General features: G+C 37.9%; 1 protein-coding gene across 5 annotated transcripts in view; it reads left to right on the top strand.

The window, feature by feature from the left end:
* The window catches only part of tle2b (TLE family member 2, transcriptional corepressor b), a 94,033-nt gene that overhangs the window by 19,585 nt on the left and 47,579 nt on the right, over positions 1-26,869 (top strand). For all 5 annotated transcript variants that reach the window (XM_053512793.1, XM_053512790.1, XM_053512792.1 and 2 more), the window contains exons 2-3: positions 9,859-9,956; positions 12,130-12,193. In XM_053512793.1, coding sequence (XP_053368768.1) covers positions 12,173-12,193 — 21 coding nt within the window. In that variant the 5' untranslated portion in view covers positions 9,859-9,956; positions 12,130-12,172. The remainder of the gene's footprint in view (positions 1-9,858; positions 9,957-12,129; positions 12,194-26,869) is intronic.

Raw genomic sequence — 26,869 nt, 5'->3', positions numbered from 1 at the left:
ATCTTGGAAAATTGTTCTCGGGACTTGTGTAATTGCACAGAAAATATTAGCAATGCTCAGTGAGCTTTGCCTCTGTCTGGGGGCGTGATAGAAAGCTCCCTTATGTGCATTCTAAAATGTTGCACCAGCTAGAAAGTGGGGCAGATTTAACAGAAAGGAACAAAGTAACAGGAAGAAAGAACTTCTTCTAGGTAAGTACGTGTGGACCTTGTCCGATCACACCATATCAACATCATCATGTGTGCGTTATAAGTAAAAGCGATGGACACTCCCACATGGGCCAGACTGCTATTGAATTAGATTGGGTTTTTATGTAATTAACCTATGGAAATTTTACTCACAACAGAGATCATAAACATAGGACACAAATAAAATCCTGCCCTTAGGCCTGTGAGTTACCTCCGGGACTAAGAGGATGTTGGATATTAACTGTTAATGACATCAATATTGTCGAAAAAAAAATTCTACGAAGAGATTATGCATCGCTAGCAGTATTCATCAATCGTTAACTTCCTTTTCCTGCCTTCTATTGGAAATTTTCTCTAATGTATGCCAGTCTCTTTCTGTGTGTTTTTGTGTGTGTAAGAGAGCGATAGAGAGACAGCCATTTTTTCTCGCACTAATCAGGTGGCCAAGGGAAGCATCTACGCCAAATATCCAACCCCAGGCCTCACACATGCTCACTTAGCTAGGAGCTGCTCATTTTGGCACATGTTCTCCTTCCCGCCCTTCCATTGTTCCATTTTGACTGCAGATTTTGAGAAATGCACCTCCCTGCAGGATTTTGGAGCCTAAACAGGTTACAGTCAGTTACGGCTTTCCCTTCTAATCAATTGTTTTTATCAGCCAATGCAAAGCCACTGAGGAGAGAGAAGTGAGCCGAGAATGGTTTTGGAAAGGCACCAGGTTGTTTTACCCCCGCCAGTGTGCATTTTCTAATCCAGCATTGGATTTACAGCTCCTGGTCGACCCTACAAAGAGAGACAGAGCAAGCTGTGCTGAAGCCATGTTGCAGGCATCTCATTGACTTTGGAGTCTAAATGATGTTTAAGATGGAGTAGAAATCTACTGCATAGCAGCTACTGGGGCACTGATTTGTACCGGGGGATAGAGGCAAGCACTGGTTACCTGAGCACCCAGTTCCACTGCTTCTCCTGAGATATATATCATGCAGTATTCTTACCTGGATGGAGTGCTTTTTCTCCAGGACCAGGACTAGGACCTTGATCTTCCTTGGAGGGTTTAGCAATGGTTAGAGAGTGAAGGGGGGCTTCAAGCAGTCTGGAAAGCATGTGCATGCAAAGGCACTTACATCCTCCCCGGATCACAGCTATACTCCCTATCCCTCCATGCTCCGGCGCTCCATATCTCTGCTTTTTTTGCTAAATATTTCACCAGCCGATAATTATTTCATGGCCCTTGCCATCTCCTATTTTGGAAGAGGCAGTGATGCAACTGGCACAGACGCTTCAGAAATAGTGCAGTCTCTCTTCACCACCTCGTCTGAACTCTGGTACTGCACTTAGCTCAAACACACACACACACAGTGATCAGACTTCAGGGAACATCAGAGGAAGGTTGCCGCTAAGGAACCCTGTTGATAGAGCTGTGTTGATATCTCTCTCTGTCTCTTTCTCTGTCTCTTTCAACGTTATTTTAAAATCTATCAGATGATCAAAAATGAATTCATATCGAGATTCTATCAGATTTTCAGCAGCAATAATATATCTTTAAAGTCTTCTATAGGTAAGCCACAGCTGTTTATCTCCAGTCGTGCATTTACTGTATGTCAGTGGAATTCTCACAGGGAAAAGCTTCTTGTTTTAGACATCCAGTGCAATTAATTTTTATTTTTTTTTGTGAGCAAAACCTCACAGTTACCATGCACCTTACTATTCACCTTGTCTTTAACTCATATACTAGGTGTTCCATTTTTTCTTACAGTATTAAAAAAAAAAAAAAAAAATGAAAGTGCTAATTTTAGCAGTATGCAGACAGGTAAAACGGAAAAGAGACATCATGGTATATTCAAAATCCTTTTCCAAAACTACTAAGATCCCAAACTACTAAATAATGACTGTATATCTGTGTACAATAAAATTAATTATTTAGTTTAACCTTGGATTGCGAGTAATGCGGTTTGTGAGTGTTCCTCAAGACGAGCAAATATATTTAATTAATTTTGACTTTGGTTTTCGAGTTTTATGTATCACGCATGCGCTTCTTGTTTTGAGGCCAAGCGTCATGTGATTAAAACTGAGCCAATGTTTTTTCCCTCTTCTGCATTGCGGAATTGTGGGTAATCGTCTCCCCTGCTGCGTGTCCCTCACTGTAATGTTTACTATAACACTGACCACGTGTGTGTGCGTAAAACATATTTTATTTTGTGTTTATATGCGTGTGTGTGTGAACAGTGCGCGTGTTCTGTGTATTATAACAAACGCGTGTAAAGTAAAAGCAAGTCTCATTAGAGAGGTTAAAGATCCATTTTCTGTCTCTTTATCAGCCTGCACTTTGTGTTTGTGTACGTGCGCGTCATTGGACACCGTGCTCCTTTACACACGCACACACACACACACACCCCTCCTGCTCTTGCCTTCACACACACACACACACACCCCTCCTGCTCTTGCCTTCACACACACACACACACACTTTGCTCCACACAGAAACACTGCTCTGTCACGATTCTTTTTAAAGGCAGGCAAAAAAAAAAATTTAACAGTACTTTACAGCTGTAATTCCGTTAGCGTGCGTTATTAGCAATGTTCTTGCTAATTAAAATTTTCCGATAAAACAGTGTTTCCGTTAATGTGTGTGTGTGTGTGTGTATAACTCAAATAAGAGAAGAGGGATGGGGGAGGGTCTGATACCTCCTCTTACTTTAGCTTTACACACACACACACACAGCGCATAAACGGAAACACTTATCTGTCGGGAATAATTTTTACTTTTTTAATAGAAAGTGCAGGTTAATTAGTTTTATTTTTACTTTATATTTAGTATTAATTATTTTTATGTATTTATTTTTTGGGGCTGTGGAATAAAGTATTTGAGTTTACATTATTTCTGCTTTGATAATTTTTGAAATACTTCAAAACGCTTCCGGAACGAATTATGCTCGTAATCCAAGGTTCCACTGTATACAAAGAACTAATACTTACTTAGTTGGCTTGATGCAGGCGCATTACAAAGAATAATTGTTAATTATCACTTGATAAGAAAAAATTTAAACAGTTTGGCTGCAAAATAAGATAGATCTCAATGTTGGCAGTTTTGATGAAAAGAAGCAAGTCTTGCAAACTGATAAAGAACATTTTGTGCATGGTTTCTTTTAGTTACAATGGTATCATGAAGCACAAATAAAGAAGAAGTAGTTTTAAAGTTTTAAAACTATAACTTTTAAATCCTTACAGTTGTTCTACAGTGGCAGAGTATCAGCGATAATGAAAGGAGAGGTGTACAGGACGGTGGTGAGACCAGCGATGGTCTACGTTGAGGTTCTCTTTGGGAGTAACAAGGGTGGATAGGATCAAGTATGATTTCATCGGAGGGACAACCCATGTTAGATGTTTTGAAGATAAAGTCAGAGAGGCCAGATTGAGGTGGTTTGGACATGTTCAGAGGAGAGATGGTGAATATATCGGTAGAAGGATGCTGAGGTTGGAACTGCCAGGCAGGAGGTCTAGAGGAAGACCAAAGAGGAGATTTATGGATGCAGTGAGAGAGGACATGAAGTTAGTTGGGATGAGAGAAGAGGAAGCAGAGAATAGGGTTAGATGGAGACAGATGATTTGCTGTGGCGACCCCTGAAAGAGAAAATCCGAAAGACAAAGAACAGTTGTTCTACAGTGGATAAATAAGCCTGTGTTTGTGTTTGTAAAAGGTAAATATGCAATTTAGTATTTACAATTTGTTGGTTCAGTTTTAATGTAAAATATAGCAAACTCATACTTTGGTTGTGTTATAATAGTGAGTCACTGGTAGCAAATTGGAAGAAGGAAAAATGTGTCAGGTTTTGTTGCACACAAAACCTTTTTAATTACAAAGACAGTAGAAGTTTATAAGAAACATTATAAACAATACAAAAACTTAAGTTTACAGTACCATCCGCCGCCTTCTCTAGTACAGGTATGCGTCATGTAAGGTCTGTATAAAACCAGGCGCAAACGCAAAAGTTTCCATACACAATGCATGTCTTTTATGTCAATATGTGATCTTGTGGTTTATCAAATAAATTTTTGATAAATTTTAAATATTACTTTGAAGTGCATCACGGCGTGCAAATGCAGCAACGCCAGTGCTAGTTCAAAACATTAATGAAACTTCTACCCAGTACCTGAGGTTAAACCTGCGCTATAATATCAAAATGTTTAGAAGAAGTAAAGTTTGAGTAATTACGTGCCAGATTACAAATGGAAAGTTTTTACACCGTATAGTGCATGTGACAAACTGTGGGTGTGTCTTAAATTGAGCACTGCACAGAATTTATTGAAACTTTTGCAGTGTTTGTCTGATTGAGGTTTAATCTGAACCATAAACTAAATCAAAGTGATAAATAAAAGTGATATTACGCTTAAGAATTTACTAAGTTGAGTGATACCCAACCTTACAAATGTAATTTCTTTGTAATAATAGGTTAATACAGAGAGTTCTGCCTTGCAATAAGACCAACAGATATGTATGTGGATTTTAACCTGAAATAATATCACTGCTTAAATTAAAACTTATTTTTAGCCTTAACATTATAACTATTTCTACTGTATAAACGCTAGTTTATTATGAAATTGAAATTTGCTGCACAAAAAAACACCAAAAGCTCAACCTAAATCTGTTGAGTAAGAATGCACTGAACGTATAGGGTTTGTAAGGTGTACAGTTTATGTAGAGGAGAACTTTTTCACAGGATCTTTTATGAACGCTGTTGACATCAGCAGTACAGTATGTGTGGTGAATGTGAAACCAGCATCTAGAACAGTAATGTTATTTAAATTCAAGAAACATCAGAATGATTTGTGTGATAATGGTACATAATGGCGCGAGACCAATTTGCTAAATCAGTTCAAACTGGAAAAAATAGCCTCTGGGAATTTAATACCTGCCCTTTGTGTGTATTAACTCACACAATCTCTGCTCCTGTAGTCAGTAAAAGTGGGTCTTTAGTTATTTATATAGACAGCATGTTTTAGGTACTTACATTTTTTACATTTTTAGTTAGAAATATAAAAAAACAAACACTATGATAGCAAACCACCAGAAAGTTAATGATATGATAGCATTTGGGGGTGGGAGTGATAAAAAGAGAAGCGTGGGAGATTTTAAAGTGTTGGGATTTAATATTCTCTTACTCGTTTCCCCCCCTCGTCTCTCTGTGTGTCTTTTGCTTTTTGTATGTTTCTGGTAATTACTAAGTGACCTTGTATGTGAGAATGGCACAATAAAAAATATTGGACATAATATTATTATATTGTTGTTATGGTTGGCCTCTATATTTTTATCTCTCTCTCTCTCTCTCTCTCTCCTTCTCCCTGTTTCTCAGCTTCTCATTCTCCACCCTCTCAGTAGATAATCCTTGGTAATTCTCACTCGCTCCTTCTCATCTAAATTGCGCCTGACTGACTGCTATCTCACATGGCTTTTTATGTGTGTCTCAGCACACACACACACACACATACAGACACACACACACACAAACCCCTAGATTAGCTGGATCAGTTTGGGTTTTCTAGATCCCCCTGCTGTCTGACACCCAATTACTAAGCAGACATTCTAAACCTGTTTCTGTTTGTTTGCTAACGTCTAGTCATGCGCCGGTATCAAATGTTCCTCTCAAGAAATATGTCCAACCTTTTAGCAGGTTTTTGGAATTATCACAAATTGGTATTAGAAGTGACTGCAAGGTGAGCGGAAGCCATACGGTAAGTAAACCTCACAAGTCTTCCCAAATTCAGCTGTGGTCACATGTAGGAGGGGTCTCTCTCACACACACACACACTTCTCATTCTCAACATTCTGAGGCCAACATTTGCTACACTTGTGAAGAAAACCAAACTTTAGGTCTGCTGATTTATTAACAGGGTGTCAACTCGTTATTATTCTATTATTACTGTACTTTTTAAATATTTCCTGAGAAAAAAATCCATAGATTTGGAGAACTACATAGGGTCTGTGTCTAAACACTCCATCATATTCCTGATGTAAGGTTTCCAAACCTCAAACAGAGTCCGTATGAAAGGAAGAGTCTTTGTATGGACTGAGATATACAGTCAGGGTATAAAGTCGTTCTCTGAGTACTGTACCGTGAAAAAGTATTTTTCTTCATTAAAATTGTTTTTTTTTTTGCATTTTTGTCACACTTCACTGATTCAGATCCTCAAAATATTTCATATTACCCAAAGATAAAATTGATAATAATGGCAGTTTTTAAATTACAATTTCATCTATTATGTGAAAAAGTAAGTGCCCCCTTACTAAATCATAAATGTTATTAAACAGTTAAATTCCACTTGCCTCGCCCACTTTTTTCCTTAATAAATGAAATCTAATTAAGATGAAATTTAAAAACTTTTATTTGGATTGTCTAATATTAAAGTGCATTTGATTATGTGTGACACATATAAAAAATAAAACCTGGATGTGGAAAACATGAACTTTTTCATGCCACGGTATGTAAAATCTTAAGACTACAGTATGCTTCTATAGACGGAAACATCAATGTTGTGGCATTACATGGACAGGTTAATAGAATTTTATTTAATAATTTTTAAAACTCAATTGGTATTTAAAATGATATTTGATATTTAAAAAAAGATTTGTGGATAACTAAGGTCTTGGGAGATGACGCTGGTATCATTATCTGGGAGAAAAAAAGAATCTGTCTTGAATCTGTCTGTCTTGTTGAAGATGTAGTTTGCTAATGTTTAGTTTTTACCTGTAATTTTTCGTGTTTTGTTTTGTTCACTTTAGGTTTGACTGAAATATGTTTTATAAAAGAATAACAGTTCTTTCATTAAGAAATAAAATTTTTCAAAATAAAACAATGGATATTTCGTCGTACAGGGAGGTTCTTTTGTTTGTCGCACCATTCTGTGTAAACCTTAGTGACTGTCGTCACTGGTCAAGTCATTGAGATCAGGTTATTCTTATTCTAAAGTATGAGATAAACATTAATGAATGTTTTTGACCTGTACATATAACATTTTATTCATTGCCACATAGTTGGCTGATTTGTTAGTTGTATGAATAAACAGTGGTACAGATGTTCCTAATAAAATGTCTAGGAGCACATACAGTCATGAAGAGCAAATTATATTATATGTCTATAATGCATGTTTCCTTTTCTTGCTTAGATCAGATTTGTTTGTTTTCTGTTTCAACGCACTGCGATTCAAGATACTAACTGGCTCTGTTGCGGTGTAATAGCACTAAAGGATGTTCACAAAAGGTTAGTTAGAGTGCACAAACACTGTCTGTTTGTGTCTGTCTGAGCGGAAAAAGGTCAGTGGGGATATACTGCAGACACACAATACATGCGCACACACACACACACACACACACACAGAGACGTCTGCACTGTATGTGCCGAACACATCCAGCCAGTGCTGAGCCTGCAGCTTAATTACCACAAAGCCCATGGAGTGGGTGACCTCTGCCGTTAGCCTAATTGAAATTTAATTGAAATTCAGTTGTCTAGACTAATTAAGTTCATTCTGAAACCTGCAAACTTCTCACATGCGTCCTTCAGCATGTGACAGTGGACAGAAAAAGACGGGGGACAAACAGGCCACAGAAAGTACTGAAGATAAGAGCAGGAAAGGCAGCCATTTTAAGTGCTTTAAATAGGCTGGAGAATTCGAGTAAGTGAGGGAATTAATGAGGAACAGTGTGTATAAATAAGGTGTGATCCTGTCGTGTGGAGATGGGAGCAGGCTACTGATCTGTAATCAGTGTTGGAGGAGTTCAGCCAAGAATAACATTTACATAATAAAACACAATCGATCAGCTAAGATGAGCAAAACTGCAGAAACAACGGTTAGACATCAAGCGTGTCTTGGCTGATCAACTACATTTTGGTTAAGGGAAGATCGTGTAGTTTTAACATCAGTATTTTAAAAAGAAGGAAATGTATGAAGAGTTTGACTTCAGGACACGATAAAAGCCATTCTCAGGCCTTCACTCATTTTGGCAACACACAATTCATGCACACAAGGTTTTTTTTTTTTGTAATAGCGAAACATATTTGTTTAAAATATCTCTATAGTCATCTTTTAGGAACCTTTCAATATTACTAGCACTGGTTTTGCTGCATTTGCATAATATTTACGAAAGAAAATGAAGCAGAAAGATAACACTACAACAGTTCATGCAATGAAGCGTGCTTACTATCTGTTTGTTTCTGGGAGAGAAGTACAAAGCCGCTGCATTTTCAGTACATGTGTTTACATTACCTGTACTATGACAAGGGGCCTCCCAAATTGTTTCTAGTGTGTGTGTGTGTGTGTGCACGCCCTGTGCTCAATGTCTCCTGACTTAGGCTCTAGGCATGTACAGGATAATCGGTATAGAAGATAAATGAATGAATGTTGGAGGTGGATTTTAAAACATTTTGCAAAATCATAACTGATTTGATATAATATTTTGTCATTTGTGCTTTCTAACACCCATGTGACTTCTCTATCAACCCGCAGTGCTTTTTGGTTCTTTAATATAAATGTATTTGTGTGTGTGTGTGTGTGTGTGTGTGTGTGCACGACTCTTTCCTAGAGTCTTTCTGAAAAGCCATGTGTTACTATTACTTTTAATACCAAGGACATTTAAATCATTTCAGGACCCTTACGCAGCTACATTCCTTCTGATACACCTTTATTCAGTCTTCAGTGTAGCAGTTAGTGAACGCGTGCTTGCTTTTGTACGCGATTCCTTTCAGGTTGCAGGAATGATCATTTTGACCAGTTTCCAATTTAATCAGACGTATCATTATTTTTTCTTGATCTTAGTCTTTATGTTTTAAGGCTGATATTTAATCGATTTAACTCACTATATAGGCGCCCTGCATAGGCTAATATATAATGTACTTTGGAACTCAGTTTGGATGCATGAAAAATTGGACATTGACTTATTTAGTTATTGTAGCTATATTAATGTGGTATATTAATAAATAATCATAATGTACCAACTTTCAGAGTATTTAAAGGGTATTAACCGCTAAATTAAGTGAAAAGTGTAGGAATTACAGCACTTTTTTGTGGGCTGCCCTTTTTAAAGACCCAAAAGTAATTTGACCGCCATTATAATACATTCTTTAAACCTGGATTCAAATTCTTTCCAGTCAAAGGCTGCCTGAACTCCGGAATCCACAGACATCAGCAGATGTTGGATTTCATCCCCATGGTTGATTCTGTCCTTAAGACGTTTTTCCAGACTGAACAGATATTTTCAATATTATCAAGATTATCTGGTTTCCCTAGTATTTCTATCTGAGGCTTACAAATGGTTTGCACATTGTGGTTAACCCTCTGGTGAAGTCTTCTCTTGATTGTTGACTTTGACACAGATACGCTTCCCTCCTGAAGATTGCTCTTGATCTGGGCAATTACCGTAAAGGATTGTTTTCATCAGTAAAAAAACTTCTACTTTCGTCCACCACAGTTGATTTCTGTGGTCTTTCTGCGGTCAAATGGTGAACGAACAGTAACATTTCTTCTGACAATCATCATGCGCAGCGATGAGCAGTGCAAGTGACTCAGCAGTGCTGTTGTATAGACTGATGATGGACTTGGATGATCTGATATCTCACGCTCCTCTCTCTCTCTTTCACTCTCTTTCATTCTCTTCTTTCTCTCTTTCTCTCTCTCTCAGGTCCCACTGCAGCCTGGCCAGTCCTTTAAGTTCACTGTGCTGGAGACACTGGACCGTATTAAAGAGGAGTTTCAGTTCCTCCAGGCACAGTACCACAGGTGAGGACACGGACATGACCCTGGGGCTCCTGGTGGAATTGAACATGCATTCTCATTCCAGTCTCATTTGGTCTCGCACATCTTGGGACTGGACAACAGAAAGTGCAGATGAATACTCTACTCCATTTTTTTAAAGTAATATCAGTATATAAGAAATTACATTATTTGAAAATTATTCTGTAAAAGGAGGAACCAAGTATCACTTCATTATTCATAAATTTACAATGAAAGCTAGAAAAAAGAAATATCAGCAGGGCACATTTTTTATGTATTATAGATTTTTTTTTAAAATCGAAAATCCTAAAACACGCTCTGTAAAAATGCATCTAGTAATTTCAGCAACAGCTTTGGAGAGAAGAAAAATCCTAGATATATTTACATGAATTTCCATGTTTCTTGAGCTTTTTTGGATTTCTCAAGTATTTGTTAAGCTTGATTGTTTTTGTTGTGTGCTTTTGAGAAAATCCATCAAAGTATCTTTAATAAAAAGTCTGAAAGCCATTAAAAATCAGATTTACTTTTTTGACAATACATGATATTGTCAATACATGACAATGGATTTAAAAAGTTTTTTAAATTAAAGAGTGACCTATTGCAGAATCTAACTCACTCATGGTCTACACTGCTTCTATCCTGTATACAGGGAGGGGCATGGAGCCTACCCCAGGAGACTTATGGCATGAGACAGCGCACACACATACACGCACACTCATTCACACACTATGAGCAATTTTGGAATGCCATTTAGCCTAATCTGCATGTCTTTGGACTGTGGGAGGAAACCGGAGTACCTGGCGAACACCCACCAAGCACAGGGAGAACATGTAAACTGACCCAAGGTGGGAATTGAACCCGGACCCCGGAGATGTTAGGCGACAGTGCTAACCAGTAAGCCCCCATGCCGCTGTGCAGAATCTTAAATGTTCTATGAGCAAATATTAAACATTTCCTTTTTATTTTAAAATTCTGCGAGAAAATACACATCACCAGAACCCGTACAAACAGAACAACGATATATGGCCCTTAACTTTAGCTGATATGCCTGAAAAATTAAAGTTGTGTTAATGTAAATCACAAGCGGATATACGCCAAGCGATGACAGAATTGCATAGACTGGCTTATGTAACTATTCATATAAATAGATCTTGTGTTTGCATGACTACATCTACTAATTTTTCAGATGATTATATGATAGAAAGTAGCAAGCCTGTAGCAAGCATTAACCCCAAAACCAATTAAGGTCAAATTCATTCTTCACAAAGCGAAGACGTTCCATAAATGCAAGGCTAAAGCATGTAATCTGTTCTGCAAGTCTGGCACCGGTAAGCTGCACTGGTTTACTCTGCTAGAATGATGCTTTGTTTTTCTATTGTGAGAAAAACAAACCAGTTGTCAACACCACACAGACTCGGATGCAAATGCAGGGTTTGATTTATTGAGTAAACCAAAACAGATGTACAAAAAAAAAAAAAAAAGCTAAATCAGAATCAAAAATCCAGCGAAGGGTTGAGTGATCTACAGATGAACTGAAATAGGAAAAGTCAGAATGTGGAGCTGGGCAAAGCCACAGGAATGCATGGCAATTGTTGCCTTTATGTACTTGGAAGTTGATATTTATGAGTTTGGAGGTCACGATTAGATTGTGGTATGTGTTCAAGTGGTTTTGGTCAGAAAAAACGGATGACACTAGGAAAAGAAGCATCATGGTTGCTTAGTGGTGAGCACTGTCGCCTCGAACCTCCAGGATCGGGCCGCCTAATGTGTGCATGGACCTTTGCATGTTTTCCCTGTGTCTAGTGAGTGCTCCAGTTGCCCCACCATCCAAACACATGCGTTAATATTAATGCCTTGATGAGAATCTATAGGTCAAAGCAGGGGCTTTGCATATATAAAGTATTTTTTTCCTACCATTAGTTATTACCCCTGATGTATTGGAGTTCTATATTGTATAGTAAATTAGTTTGTAAAAAGTCATTAGACAACAAGAAAAAGGAATATAAGTGCTTATCCATTTATCCTTATCAAGTAATCCTGATTCAATAAAAATGCAAACTAGAAACTTTCACAACTTTTTCCTGTCACATGTTTAATACTGTTACTATTAGTCAATCAATCAACCAACCAATCAGTCACTGGATTATATTTATTGTGTTTATGTTATTTTACTCCCTAGTCTGAAGCTGGAGTGTGAGAAGCTGGCCAGCGAGAAGACGGAGATGCAGAGGCACTACATCATGGTGAGTCCTACATTTACATTTACATTTTAAGCATTTGGCAGACGCTCTTATCCAGAGCGACTTACATTTTTATCTCATTACACATCTGAGCAGTTGAGGGTTAAGGGCCTTGCTCAAGGGCCCAACAGTGGCAACTTGGTGGTTGTGGGGTTTGAACCTGGGATCTTCCGAACCATAGTCCAATGCTTAACCACTGAGCTACCCCTGGCCAGTGGTAGTCCTGAACCGGCTGGCTCGGTCAAATCCTGTACAGTCAGTGAACGGGTAAAGCGAGAACATGGTCTAACTTTGCGTTTCGGCAAGAGCGGTGTTGCAGCTCCAAAATATGTCTTTCATAGGACACACAAGTGGATATAGCACAGATACTAAACCTGATATACAGGCTATCATCAATCGATAATGATGCTCCAGCTGTATTATCACATATAGTTTTTTTGTTTTCAGTTTCAAGGTCGTGTGCAGTAATTGTTCTCACCTCTGTACCTTTGATGTCCATCATTAGCAACCCAGAAAGCAAAAACTACATAACTTTATTAGGGATTAATATTATGCTACTAAGAATATCATCATATTAATAGAATTACAATTAATAGTACAATTATATCAGGAATATTTTAAATACAAAACACAAGCTGAGGCTCAAATAAAATATTTCACAATTTCATTGCAAATGGAATGGGTGTATAGGCGTGCTTCCTTTATTACAGTCGTGTGAAAATCCTTATAAAGATATAGAACAAAAGACTACATTAGAGCGTCCATAGTATTTGTCTCTGTGCACATATAAAAAAGAGCATTAAACAGCAGCGTAATAGATGTTGTTGTTCTTTCATTTATTTACCTTCAGTAATTACTTCATCCTTCATTACTTCATCCTTCATTACTTCATTACAGTTCCACCTCAGCCAACCAAAGCAATTTTTTTTTCATTTTTGCTTTTTCCATTCAGATTTACAACCTGGCTCGAAACAAACAAACAAACAAACAAACAAACAAACATGCATCTGTACCAGGAACTAAAACATTTCATTTATTTATGAGTCTTAATGTGCGCCATGTGTGCGTGTGTTGTGTCTGTGTCACTGTGTGTTTTCACTCTGATCTGAGGAAAGGACAAGAAGGAAGACAAGCGTATAGTAAGGAAGTGCAAGTGATAATATAAATGAGAGAAGAGGGAAAGAAAAGAGGAAGGAGTTAGAGGAATGGAGACGAGTGAGAATGTGACAGTGGCTGAATAAAAGATGAAAAACACAAAAAAGAAAAGAGTGTGACAGAAACAGATGAAGCAAGCAAGGAGAAAAGCAGGCAGAGAGATCGAGATCACAAGCACAGACACGTAAATAATGTGAAGAACTATAAAAAACAGCTAGCACACCGGGCTATATTTAGCCAGTTAAACCTGTCATGTATACCAGGACTTGTTTCAACAGCCATTGCCTTTATTCTTCATGCATTTACAATTCGTCATCGCTCGCCTGCTACTGTTTTTTGAATGGAATGTTTTTTTTTCTTCCTGAATCTAAGTGCATGATTTACCTGGTGATGGGCATGAAATAGTACTTCAGCCTCATTAGAGATGGCGGATTAGTGGTTTATCTGAGACCGTAGTGTTGTTCTGTGTTCTATATTCATCCTTGAAATCTCATGAGAGTCACATCAATTTTAAGTCAGAACTCAACCGGCTGCAACTGTATCCGTACGAGTCCCCTTTTAAAGACTGAATGAGAAATACATTATAGTATGGATTATATAGTTCTTCTTCTTATTATTAGAATTTATAAAATACACAATTTTACTATCTTATATGCTGATCATACTCAAAAATTCACTTTTATCATTTGAAAATTTTCGTTTTATGATTTAAAGAAACGTTTCCAAAAATTAAAGAAAGTGAATATTAGTCTGATATGTCAGTATATACTGTAAATTTCTAGTAAAAAGGCACAATATGTTCAATTATATAATGAAGATTATACAGTCTAATAATAGATATAATAACTTAACTATTGAATTGCAATCATTCCATTAGAAATTTAAAAGAAACGATTATCATTTGAAAATTCGTCAAACATTTTAAACAGAATTTTGATTTGCAGAAGAGCCATCTAAACTTAAAGGGATAGTTTTTTCCCCCTAAGTCTGTCTTAAATTAAACTTGAGGTGCATATAGTTATATTACACATTGCATATAGGTCTTGCTTGCTAAACGTTTTCCTATCCTTATACTGATCATAAAATTTGTCACCCGGGACACGAGTACAATCTAAGTAATCACGGCCAAATTCCCAAATACTGTGTGTTTTTTAGCACAAATTTATCTCTTGTCTTTCCCTTCTTTTCTCTAACATGTGTAAATTTGTATTCAAACACACGTGTATGTAAACTGTGAACACATGACTTCTTTCTATTTGTCCAGGTCAAGTAGTGGCGCTACTATCCTAGGAGGCTTAGGGCACGAGGCAGGGTACACCCTGGACAGGGTGCCAATCCGTCGCAGGGCACATACACACACACACACACACACCTCACACACCCATTCACACACTACGGGCAATTTGGGAACCTTACCTATATGTCTTTGAAATGTGGGAGGAAACCGGAGTACCCGGAGGAAACCCACCAAGCACGGGTAGAACATGCAAACTTCATGCACACAGAGACGGGAATCGAGCCTTCCCAGAAATTGAACCGGAGGGCGGGCTCCAAAACTCAGTAATTTCCCATAGACCCCATGTAAAAAAGTACACCTTTACAATGGAAATGAACTTTACAGCCTGGTACAAAAATGTGTGTGGTCTTAATAGCTAGAGTTCCCATTTATGCAAACTGCCGGGGGGTGGGATGTGGGTTGAATTTTATGTAACTCATCAGTTTAGGTTATATGAACCCATAAATTGTATAATTAGGACCATGGCTGATTTGAGCAAATCACTAGCTGCTGTCAGATATGCATCACTTAAGCTTGTTGTAGTTTAACTTATTTGGTATCATAACTCTTGGCACTCAAGACATCGTGAAAGAGAATTAAGAGCAAATTTTTGTAGAAATCTGTAAAAGCATATTTTATTTTAATGATTTAATTTAAGAATTGAAGCACACAGCTTAATAAAAAAACACACAAACATAACATTAAAGTTTATGGCATCTCTGCGGGTACTTCTATTGGGGTGGAGGGGTTTCTCATTTTTGTAACTACAGTACTTGGTCCATTCATCCATTCATTTAATTGTAGTACGTTTATAATTCATAGTAGTTTTCATGATAAATATTTTTTAAGATGAAAACTTAACAGTAAACCTGGCTAGAGAATTATTATTATCTATATTTTTTTAAACCAGGCCTGGCCGTCTGTTTTAAATTATTTTTGCGTAAACAAATTTGGGGCCGTTTCTCTGTACAGGAAAACATATACGAGGGTGAGTCAAACAAATTCCAATCAAAAATGTGGGCAAAAATGTATGCGCAACTCGGCAGGAAAGAAGAACAGCGTGCAGTGGTTAGGTTTTTTGTGGTTTGAGGGTGTACCTGGTCGAATACTTCGTGTGCAGTATGTTTGGGTATCTGCAAACAAAATTTGGACCAATGTTATAAGGTTTCTTAAAAAGAAGTTTAAGTTTCTTAGTATAGAGTGGAAACTTCCTCAATGGCCGACCAAAAAAAAAATGTTTAAAAGTCAAGCTGTATTAGCTGGAAAATTAATGCTGACAGTTTTCAAGGAGAGATTCTCAAGGGCCAGTATTGGAAGATTATCAGAAAAAGGTTTAACAATCAACAGTGCTTGTTACAGGGAGATGCTCATTGAGGAGCTGAAGACTACACTTTGGATTAAACACAGAGGGCTGCTATCCAAGGGCTTTATGATCTTGCATGACGATGCACGTCCATATAATTCTGCTCACACTGTTGACACTCTGCAAAAACTTGTTTTGAGGTGTTAAAGAATCTTCCCTATAGTCACGATCTTGCTCCATCGGAATTTCACCTGATTGTTCCTCCGAAAGCAGCTCAGCCCAAATGATTTTTAATGAACGTATATAAAAGCTTGTTGACAGACGGACAAAGTGTATTGAAAAACAAGGAGATTATGCTAAAAAATAATGTAGTGTTTGTTTTTTCTAAAAGGTAATTCAAATAAATTGTACAGCCAGAGTGCAGATAATTTTGGACTCAATCGCTTAGAATCAATGGACAGAAATCAGGTTCTAAATGGTTTGTCTGAATTGAATAAATTCTTATTTATTTTACTTTCCACAAGCAGAGATCTCAGCTAAGCTTGTTAACACAAAGGAATGCCTGTGTGTGTGTGTGTTTGTGTGTGTGTGTATGCATGCATGCATGCATGCATGACAGGTGTTAGGTCAGTCTACTGCTAATAATGAAAGTGGTATGCATGGTCACTCGACCATTTGGGTTCACTGGAGCAGTCAAGGTTCTAAGGTGGTCAAGGTTAGAGGGTGAGATTGAGAGAGAGAGAGAGGGGGAGGGAGGAGGAAGGGTAGAAAGGATGGATTAATGCACTGCTCTGCACTGTAACTCCCCTGGCCAGCTCATCTGTCTGATTCACACTGACACTCTCAGCTCTATCCAGGAACATTACCGCCACAGATTGCCCTCACGCCTACAGAGAGAGAGAAAGAAGGATGGGAGAGATAAAGAGAATGTATCAGCGAGAGAGAGAAAGAGAGAGAGAGAGAGAGAGAGAGAGGTGTTCAAAACAGAGCACTAAAAGAGAAAAAGGAAAAACATGGATGAATACGGCTAGATTGAGGGCAGTGAGGAAAAGAGTGATAAATAACATAAAAGCACAGAGAGATCTGAGGTGAGGCAGAAATAATGATGGGGGAGAGGAGTGATAATGTGAGGCGGAGAGAAAGAGGGAGGGGGGTGAGACTGGTTTAAAACTGCTTAGTCTTCAGTAAACATTTATATAGTGCAAGTGTGTGTAGAATGTATTGGAGTGGAAATTAAAACGTGTCATTTCATTGTGGGTTTTTTTTTTTATTCTCCATACATTTCACCCAAAAATCCATTTTTTTGTGGACTAATAGTTGGATGATTTCTGTGCTTTGTATCATATTTTATTCACTGCAGTTGCATCCAGAGTCTGTTTAATTTCATCAACATGACATTTTAAATTGGTCATTGTGGCATCGAGCACTGTGTCCTCACACGTCCAGGGCTGATGGTTGATTAAAGTCCTGCCTCAGGTCTGCGTGCGTTTCCTGTGGGTACTCTGGTTTTCTCCCACAGTCCAAAGACATGCAGGGTAGGTGTGTCCTGAATGCCTGTAGTGTCCTTGTACCCTGCGATGGATTGGCATGTCTAAAATGTTGTACCCCGAGTCCCCTGTAATAGACGGCAAAAAGAACGAGTGAGTGATTATTCTCTTAGTATTATTATAATATTATTCTTCTATAGTTTCCACAATATTTTCATACAAACTTAGCCTGTCCCAATGAACAGAATGTTTCATCAAGGTGCTCGGTTTTTGTCCCATTATCTGACCGTACACTACCATCAGCCTGAAAGTAAGAAAGAAAGAAAAAAAGAAAGTAAGAAGACACACATGCTCTTACAACTTTTTGTGCAGCAGATGGATCCCATGGATAATCCAGGTAAAACAACAGGTTTAGTCGATATTTGTCTCTCCGTTTTGAGTATAGCAGAATGCACACATAATGAGATGTGTATACAAATCAGAGATGTGACTGTATTTATTTATTGATTTGGAAATGATTTGAAAAAGGCCCAAGCAAAATCTCTAATTTGTCAAAGTCACTAAGCTAAATTTGTAACCCTCAGCTACGTACAGCACAATATATACTCAGCAAAAAAAAAAACGTCCTCTGACTTTCAACTGTTTTTACTTTCAGTAAACTTAATGTGTAAATATTTGTATGAACACTAAAAAAGTCAACACCATAAGACATAAACTAAAAATGTTTCCCAATGTGTCCCTGAAAAGTACCAGTCAGTATCTGGTGTGGCCACCAGCTGCTTGAAGTACTGCAGTGCATCTCCTCCTCATGGACTGCCTATTGCGGACACTCTGAGCACTGATGGAGGGATTGTGTGTTCCTGGTGTGACTCGGGCAGTTGTTGTGGCCATCCTGTACCTGTCACGCAGGTGTGATATTCGGATGTACCGATCCTGTGCAGGTGTTGTTACACGTGGTCTTCCACTGCGAGGATGATCAGCTGTCCTTCCTGTCTCCCTGTAGCGCTGTCTTAGGCGTCTCACAGTGCGGACATGGCGATTTATTGCCCTAGCCACATCAGCAGTCCTCATGCCTCCCTGCAGCATGCCTAATGCACGTTCACGCAGATGAGCAGGAACCCTGGGCATCTTTCTCCGGGTGTTTTTACCAGTCGGTAGACAAGTCTCTTTAGTGTCCTGCGTTTTTAGAACTGTGACCTTAAATGGCTATTTTTTGTAAGCTGTTAAGGTCTTAACGACCATTCCACAGGTGCATGTTAATTAATTGATTATGGTTAATTGAACATGCATGGAAAACATTGTTTAAACCCTTTACAATGAAGATCTGTAAAGTTATTTGGATTTTTACAACATTTGACATTTGACATTTATTGTTGAAATACACAGTCCTGAAAAAGGGACGTTTCTTTTTTTGCTGAGTATATTTGGATGGTATTCTTTTCTTTATTTTCTTTATTGAGATAAACTGTTTCATCTTAATCATCCAGTATGGCTAGTCATTCTGGACAGGAAAATGAACATTTCCGCCTTTTCAGTTTTAAGCAGTGTATGGGAATGCATAATGCCCTTACCAGCTGTGCACTCGGGAAATCTCTGCTGGATTCTGGATTTTTAAGTGTTTCTACAGTGATGCACAGTAAACAGGTAAAACGAAAACAACAACAACCGGCAGTACATTTCAGCATATACTGTAGTATTTTATCACAAATGATTTATCTGATGTCCACAAAGCAGGCATTTTCACTACTCCGCTCTCAAATTGTCTCACAAGTGACTCCAACCAGGACTACACCATTTTAATTCCATTTCTAATTACCATCACAATTTAATCATTTTGGATCAAAAACTTCATTTTTATAATCGACCATTTTTGGCCATCCTTCTTTCAGTTGCGTCACGAATTAGTAGTGTTATTAGATGTTTAATATATACTGTCTAATATAGCCTAAGTCCAACATACCGTACAGATTCAGTTGACAGATTCAGTTTACGGCTCAAAACTTTCCTTTGGCAGAAAGTGATGCTGCAAATCCTGTCGAGAGCTTTTAAGATGTGGGAAAGGGTGCAGGAACAGATGGCGAGCATATCAGCCCAGATTCCTATATCTATGGTATATTCACTTTGCGTTTTATTGTAGAGAAAAAGACTCTGCTCTTCTTGAGATAACTCCTACTAGCATACTCTCATTTCAAATTGTGTCAGGACTACAGTAGATATGAGTGCTATGTAATATAAATGAACATTATATTTGTTCATTTGTTTTTTAATATAATTGTTATATTGTGCCAGACTAGATACTGTATATGTTTAAGCCAATTATCGCATTAGATTTTTAGAGCAGTATTTTTGAGAGCTCGTGGCAGCTATCTAGTCTGGCCTCGTGGTTTAAAGACTACAGATTGAAACCAGATTAGCAGGCCAAGGCAGCAGGACACAATCTTCAGAATGTCTGCACCTACTGTACGACTGTAACAGTACTAGTCCTATTATACCGTTAATGCTATTACTATATAATTAGGTAATTAAATGCTATTACCTTCTTGCTTGCCATGAGTGCCACCACAAAAAAAAAAAATCTAATAAAAATGCTGCTTCACCTTTTCTGTATTTTTTTTCAAATGACGTCTTGGTGCGAGATGACATGTTCGCACATGACAGAAGGTGGTACATGGCACAGTGGTTCGCACTGTTCCCTCACACCTCCAGGGTCAGGGGCTCAAATCCCGCCTACACACTGCGCTTGTGGAGTTTGTCTGTTCTCCCAGCGCCTCCACAGTCCAGAGCCGTGCATCGTAATTCAGTTGGCATATCGGAATTGCCTTTAGTGTGTGCGAGTGTGCTGTCACCTGCAGGTTTGCCAGAGGTTCTGGTCCTCAGCAATGTAAATTCCCAAGTGGCAGTTAAGATTGTGGCCTGACATTGCTGAAAACAGGGATGGACACATGACAGAAAAGTTTTCATCTTGTAGCATTTAAATCTAAAGGTTTTAATCTAGAGATCAGATCAGAATAAGTTGTTGCTCATCGGTCAGGGATGATGGCCAACTGATGGTGACCTTCAGATCCTCCTTGACTAAATCACTATGTTGGAACTGTGTGTCTCTTGTATCTCCTTTGTTATGTATGGTGATGAGGGGAGGACGTTCCCAGTTCATGTTCCTGTTCAGTTTGCCCTTAGTAACTTTAGCAAAAAAATGAACATTAACTGATGTTTCCAGTCTGTTCTTCTTAATGTACTCTTATATTCAACACTCACAAATAGTAGTAGTCAGCGCTTAAAAATTTATAATATCATTTGAAGTTGCGGTGAGGACTCATGGTTTGATTATTAAAAGGTTTAAATGCAGGTCACCGGATTGCTCTCCTCTCTCTCTCTCTCTCTCTCTCTCTCTGGTAGGTTTCTTAATGACTAGAGCGGCTAGAAATTCATGTTGAGTAGAAATCCGTAGCTCTGCTGTAAACATTTTAAAATGAGGTCAGGAGTTCGTTTAGCTATGAGCAGGCAATAAGGTGGTGGAGGCTGTGCTGAGACACGCAATCCTGGTGCGTAGGTTGTTGTTTCTGTTTTCAACATGTAGGCAGCAGGTCAATAGTTCATTGTGATGTCCCAAGTCAAATAGCATGAATAACATACACCTTTCCATTCAAGATGATTGAAAAGGGATGACATGATTTAGCAATATCAGTTAGCTACGCTTCTTCACGCTGTCTTTATCTCGGCTCACTTTGACAAAGGAATGCATGAGCATTAGTACTTATCCAATAGATTACAAGAATAGATTACATTTCCTCTATGGCCGATAAGAAAAGGTATTTATTCAGTAACATTAACACCAGACTGACTTTAGCCTGGCTGTTCTTCTAAGGCTGCTTGATTGGACATCTGAGTTATTAGAAAAAAAAAAGGGAAAAAAATCTGGCTAATGTTTTACCTGTATTTTCTTTCAAATTGTACCCATTAGAAATATAATATTAATGGATGGACATGTGATTGCTGATTTCCTGTGTGTCACAGATGTATTTAATTTTTTAAAATATATATATATATAATTTTTTTACTATACTAGTGCTCAGATATGAAGATTAAGGCGTCAAGATTCTTGCAAAAATCATGTTTCTTTTCAAATGGGAATTTTGTCATAATTTTCATCCAAAACATATAATAATAATAATAATAATAATAATAATAATTAACATGATCTCTACAGGAATTTTACATTTGTTTTTAAAATTTAGCTTTTTCTTATTTTACATCTCTTAAAACTTTAAAGCTGTTAAACATAAACAAAATATTGACAATAATAAATAAAATAACTACTGGACCCTCAGCCACTTCAGTACTTCCAATAATTTCCAGTATTGAATGTATTATTGTCTAAGGGGTTTATTGCTCAATCTTAACACGCCTCCAGTATAATTCTATGTAACTTAGCTTCCGATCTGTTCTCAGCGTCTGTGTGCAACAGCTAGAATCAATGCGTCAGGTTTAATTAATAATATCTGTTGAAGTTAAGCGGCACAAATACGAACTGGCAACACAGCATAGGTCAAAGCATTGGCTTCAGACTGCAATCTGCATATTTGGGTTTTTGGATATGTTGGGTAAAACAAAGGTTATCATTAGTTTTATAAAGTTCAGTTCATCATATTGCCTATTTTTCTTTTTAAAAATAAAAGATATCACTTTCTAATGCATAATCCTAAGCCCTGTATATATTATATCATACAATAATAATACAATAATAATAACACATAAATAACAATAAAGGCTAAAATGCTCTGGGCTTTAAGGGTTACCTAATAAAGTAAGCTGTATGACTGAATCAGTCGCTCATCTCTGGTTTGATTTGGTGAATTAATAGTCTTTTGTTTTGCAGTGTGAGTGTGACCAATGAGTGTGACTGCTATAGCAATCTGTGATTGTTGTCAAGTAAACAAGTGAACGCATGAATGCAGCATGATGAGGAGAAATAAATGCAAGTGAAAAGCCTTCGTTCAGAAATGAGATGTGTATGTATGAACTGAACATTTTTTTTGATTAATTGTGCAGCCCTAATACAAATAACAACAAATAAGGTGGCTGAGTAAACTACGGTTGCACAGAGTTTATTGTTAATCATGGTCACGAAGCAGCCTGAAGACAGAATGTATATTCACTTTGTAGCAATTGTAAGAAAGTAAGGTTGCGTCACATCTCTATGGTCAGGGGTTCAAATCCCACCTTCAGTCTGTGTGTGTGTGTGTGTGTGTGTGTTTGTGCCCTGCCCATACTGCCTTGTGCACCAAGTTTCCTGGGACAAGCTTCCCCTCGTAACCCTACACAGGATATGCGGTATAAATGATAGATGAGTGGATGGATGGATAAAATCAGCTCATCCAGTACCTTTTACGCCCGTCAGCACAGAGCCTTTCAGCAACTTGCTCTAGACAGGGTATGGTAAAAAACAAACCTCCAAAAAAACAACATCAGTTTTTACTCTCTGTCTGTTAGGATTTTCTCATTAGGTATGTGCTGAAATATTGTTAATTGTCTCATGCATGAACGATAGATTAGAAGAAAAGAAAGCAGCAGTTTATTATGATTCAGTGCTGGATCACTTATCATCAAACAGTCCAACAATACCAAAAACTCCTTGTCAGAATTTCTGAAAAGGTTCTTACTTCCCATGTCCTCTCTTCAAGGAATCCCAAACTGAGTCACAAACGCCCCTTTGAAGCTTGGTGTGTGTGTGTGTGTGTGTGTGTGTTTGTGTGTGTGTCAGAGAGAGAGAGAGAGAGAGTGTGAGCCTGTTTCTTTTTCCACTCGTGCAAGGAAAAAAAAATCATATTTAAAAATGACTTACCCATTATAATGACTTGTCCACATAATACACCTGCACCCTGCTCATGGGCGTTTTTTAATACTTAGCCATTAGGTATAAAATCGGACAGAATGTCATCATGATCAACTTTGAATAATGTTAATAAAATCACATGAATGAGCTTTAAAAAGACCAGATAACTCTCAGAAGAATGTTTTTTCGGATGAGGAATTTTTTTTTAATTTTCCTAACAATTCTAGATTTATCAATTACACCAAGGGTTCAGGATTAATTATCACACAATCAAGGAGAGATTAAATTAGAGAAATTCTCAAAAGCCATATTCTAAATGTAGACGCAAGCGTGCCGATTTGAGCTGCTGAGTCTTTAGACCCTTTAGCACTTTATCTTAGTATTAATACTGAACACAATCAAAATGTGAAAAATGCGAACCGTGGAAAAAGCTTTACGCGGTTTTGCTAGTGTTGGCTAAGTTTAGCGCTGGGTGTTATGATGATAAAATAGCAATATTGTAATAAGTTGGGTCACGGTATGCTTTTCTGAGATTTTGTGATTATAATAATGATTTTTTTACACAAATTAAATTTTAATCTGACTGGAAGCAGGTGATTTCATGTTGTAATTTAAAATAAAATGTTTTAAAAAAAAATCTTTACAATCATTTGTTTAAAATAAGCATTATCTAAATCATTCAACATTTTTTAAGTCAAACTCTATTTTGAGGGCTTTGTGAGAGCAGATCTGTACATTTCTCAGTGGTGTACACAAACACACACACACACACATATGTTGAGTGATGATTGTTCAGGATCTCAGCTGGACGTATCGCAGCAGTACATTCGGACAGCAAACAGCTGGCAAGTTGAACCAGAGGACACTCAACACACTCATTAGACTGTAGGACTCATTAGACTGTGCGAATACACACACAAACACACATATTCCTGCACACACTGCAGCATCGGCATGGGGGCAGACTCAGCCGTGCCGAACCAAGCTACATCCACCACATGCCGTGTGCAATCTGCTCCCAACCCCATACACACAACACTCGCACACACACAACAAGAATGCAGGGACATGCAAGGAAGATTATGTAATTTAAAAGCGGTTGTGGGTGGTCATTATGAGCCCAATCAATCCCAATGCCACATCCTGCCACTGTGATTTCATGAGATTTCGGTAGTTTACTCATCTTGTTAAGTTCACTCTTTCAGAAAATCATGTAATTTAATGTTTTTTTTTTTGTTTTTACAGGATTACAGTTTAAATGTACTTTATATCTATACATAGTATATATATAAATATATTTTTATATGAATTAATCATGCAATATAAATAAGATTGTAAGGAAATGCAAAATATTGTAACATGCATGAGAAAATAAAATGCAGTGCTGTGCAAAAGTCTTGAGCCGCCTCTCATTTCTTCATATATTGTTCCAAAGAGCCAGACTTCCTTGCCTTTTTTTTAAGTAGTCTTGAGGAATAGTTCTCCAGGCTTCCTGGAGGACTTTTTTTTATTACGTTTTTGTTTTTCATTTTTAGTCCACTCCTTGTACCTGAGAAGTTTCAGATGAATGTGTTTTTGGTGCTAAGCCACACAGGGACTTGCGAATCATTTAAGCATGAAAAACGTCTAACTTAAGGCATGAACGAGTGAGAAACAGGTGCAGATGATGACAGATGATCAAATGATTAGTATACTGGTGACGCTGAATGCTGAGTGGTTGAAACAGACAAGAGAGGAAATGAGATTGCTGCTGAGGTTGTTACTGTGCCTTATCTTTCAGCACTTTGCAGCCTGTCACAGTAAAACATTTGTTCCCATTTCTTTCCTTTTAATCTACTCAATATACTCAATATCTCTTTTTCCGAGGCTGGCTCATGTCTTTTGCACAAAACAGTATTTTGCAATCTTAAAAAATCTGTCATTATATTCACATAGTAATTTCTCAGTGGATTGAGGAGGCCGACTGGGTTTTTAAAATAAAATTAAGTTTGGGAAATGTGGGCAAATTACAATATTCTGCCGCTTATGTGTGTGTTTATGAAGAACAATAAAATTGTTCCTCGAAAAATAGATCAGGGCACAGCTTTTTTCATTTGTGTTCATGGCTTCCTTCAGAAAAGGAAACTGACTTACTGTATTTTAGTAAATTATATATTTGGCTTGTTGGCTTAGTGGTTAGCACCATTGACTTGCACCTTCAGGGTCCAGGTTTGATTCCCTCCGCTGTAAAAGTTATATTTTAAATTGAGTGTTTTGGTTCCAAGATGGAGAAATATATATATATTTTTATATTTTACACTTAGGTGTGTTTGTTCAGGACATGTTGATTATGTTGACAATGGTCATTTTTGTGGCAGTTAGATTTACCAACATGAATGAGATGGCTGCTGATGCCCTTGACTGTAGCTGAATTTCTCATTTATCAGTTTTCACAAGGTGAAATTGCAATGCAATGCGGTGATACAATTGCAAGCCGATGTGTGTGATGGTCAGTAAAAAGGCTCACAACAATACTTGTGCGATGGCCCAACAAGGGGGCCCCTCTCAATCTGAGGAACTTGGGTGGCCACGGCCCCTGACCCCACTATCGGTCTGCTTAAAGTGGTGGTAATTGATTCTAGAAGAACTTTTGAAATATTGAAATATTCAATTAGAATTTTTATTGCTGATTTACAGGAAGAGGCATACCAAACCAACATACTTTACATATCCCAGGTAGTGCAGTTGAATAGCATAGAATCATTCATTTTGCTACTAATTTGTTGTACCAGTATATGTACTATTGCTTCCTGTTGATAAGAGATGGTTCACTTTGGCCAACTAATGGTCTAACAATGGTTACTGCTGCATGCTTGAGAAGGTGCGGAGAAGGTTTAGAAGGTTAGATGCAACCCGGTCTCACCCGGGTTTGGGAATGTTATTATTTGCTTTCCAGTTGAATCATGTACACTTGGTTTACACTTAATCGTTTTAATTCATCATGAATATATGATATTTGGGGGGGTTGTACTGGCCAGTGTTGATTGAGGGTTGATTTACAACCCTTCCATCTCCCCTGTGAATTCTGCCTAAGCACCGATTATTCATATAAAACCTCAAGCAATAAACGACATGCTAGCACACGAACACTGCAAGAAAACTAGCAAGTAATAGTTTTTGCAAAACTACAGTGACTAAGGTTTGTGCTACAGTAAGCACACCGAATGTTGATTTGGCCTGGCTCTTGCTTCCTGCTAATTGGCAGATCACCCTGACTAAATCCCACCTAGGCTGGGCTGAAATCACACGATCGAGTCCAAATAACTTAAGCATTAGAACTCACATTAACTCCGTTTCATATACACATACTGTGTTTCACTAAAATTTGTCTACTTTTATATTAAGCCCCACAGACACATTTTCCAGCCCAGGAACCCAGATGATAAAAAGGTAGCCAAACTGGATGGAAAACCCCACAGTCTGGCAACACTGCCCTCCCCTATCCTGTGCACAATGGTGCCTCCTGTTGCTGATCGGCTGGAATAGTGTTGTGTGGCACGGTTCGCACCGTTTTGGTTGTTTCCCATACACAGAGCCAGATCTGTGTATGGGCACCAGATTTTTTTTTCTGCCCACATACAGAAAC

Source organism: Clarias gariepinus, chromosome 15 (assembly GCF_024256425.1).
Source record: "Clarias gariepinus isolate MV-2021 ecotype Netherlands chromosome 15, CGAR_prim_01v2, whole genome shotgun sequence".
NCBI lineage: Eukaryota > Metazoa > Chordata > Actinopteri > Siluriformes > Clariidae > Clarias > Clarias gariepinus.
This window is presented reverse-complemented; position numbering and strand designations above follow the sequence as displayed.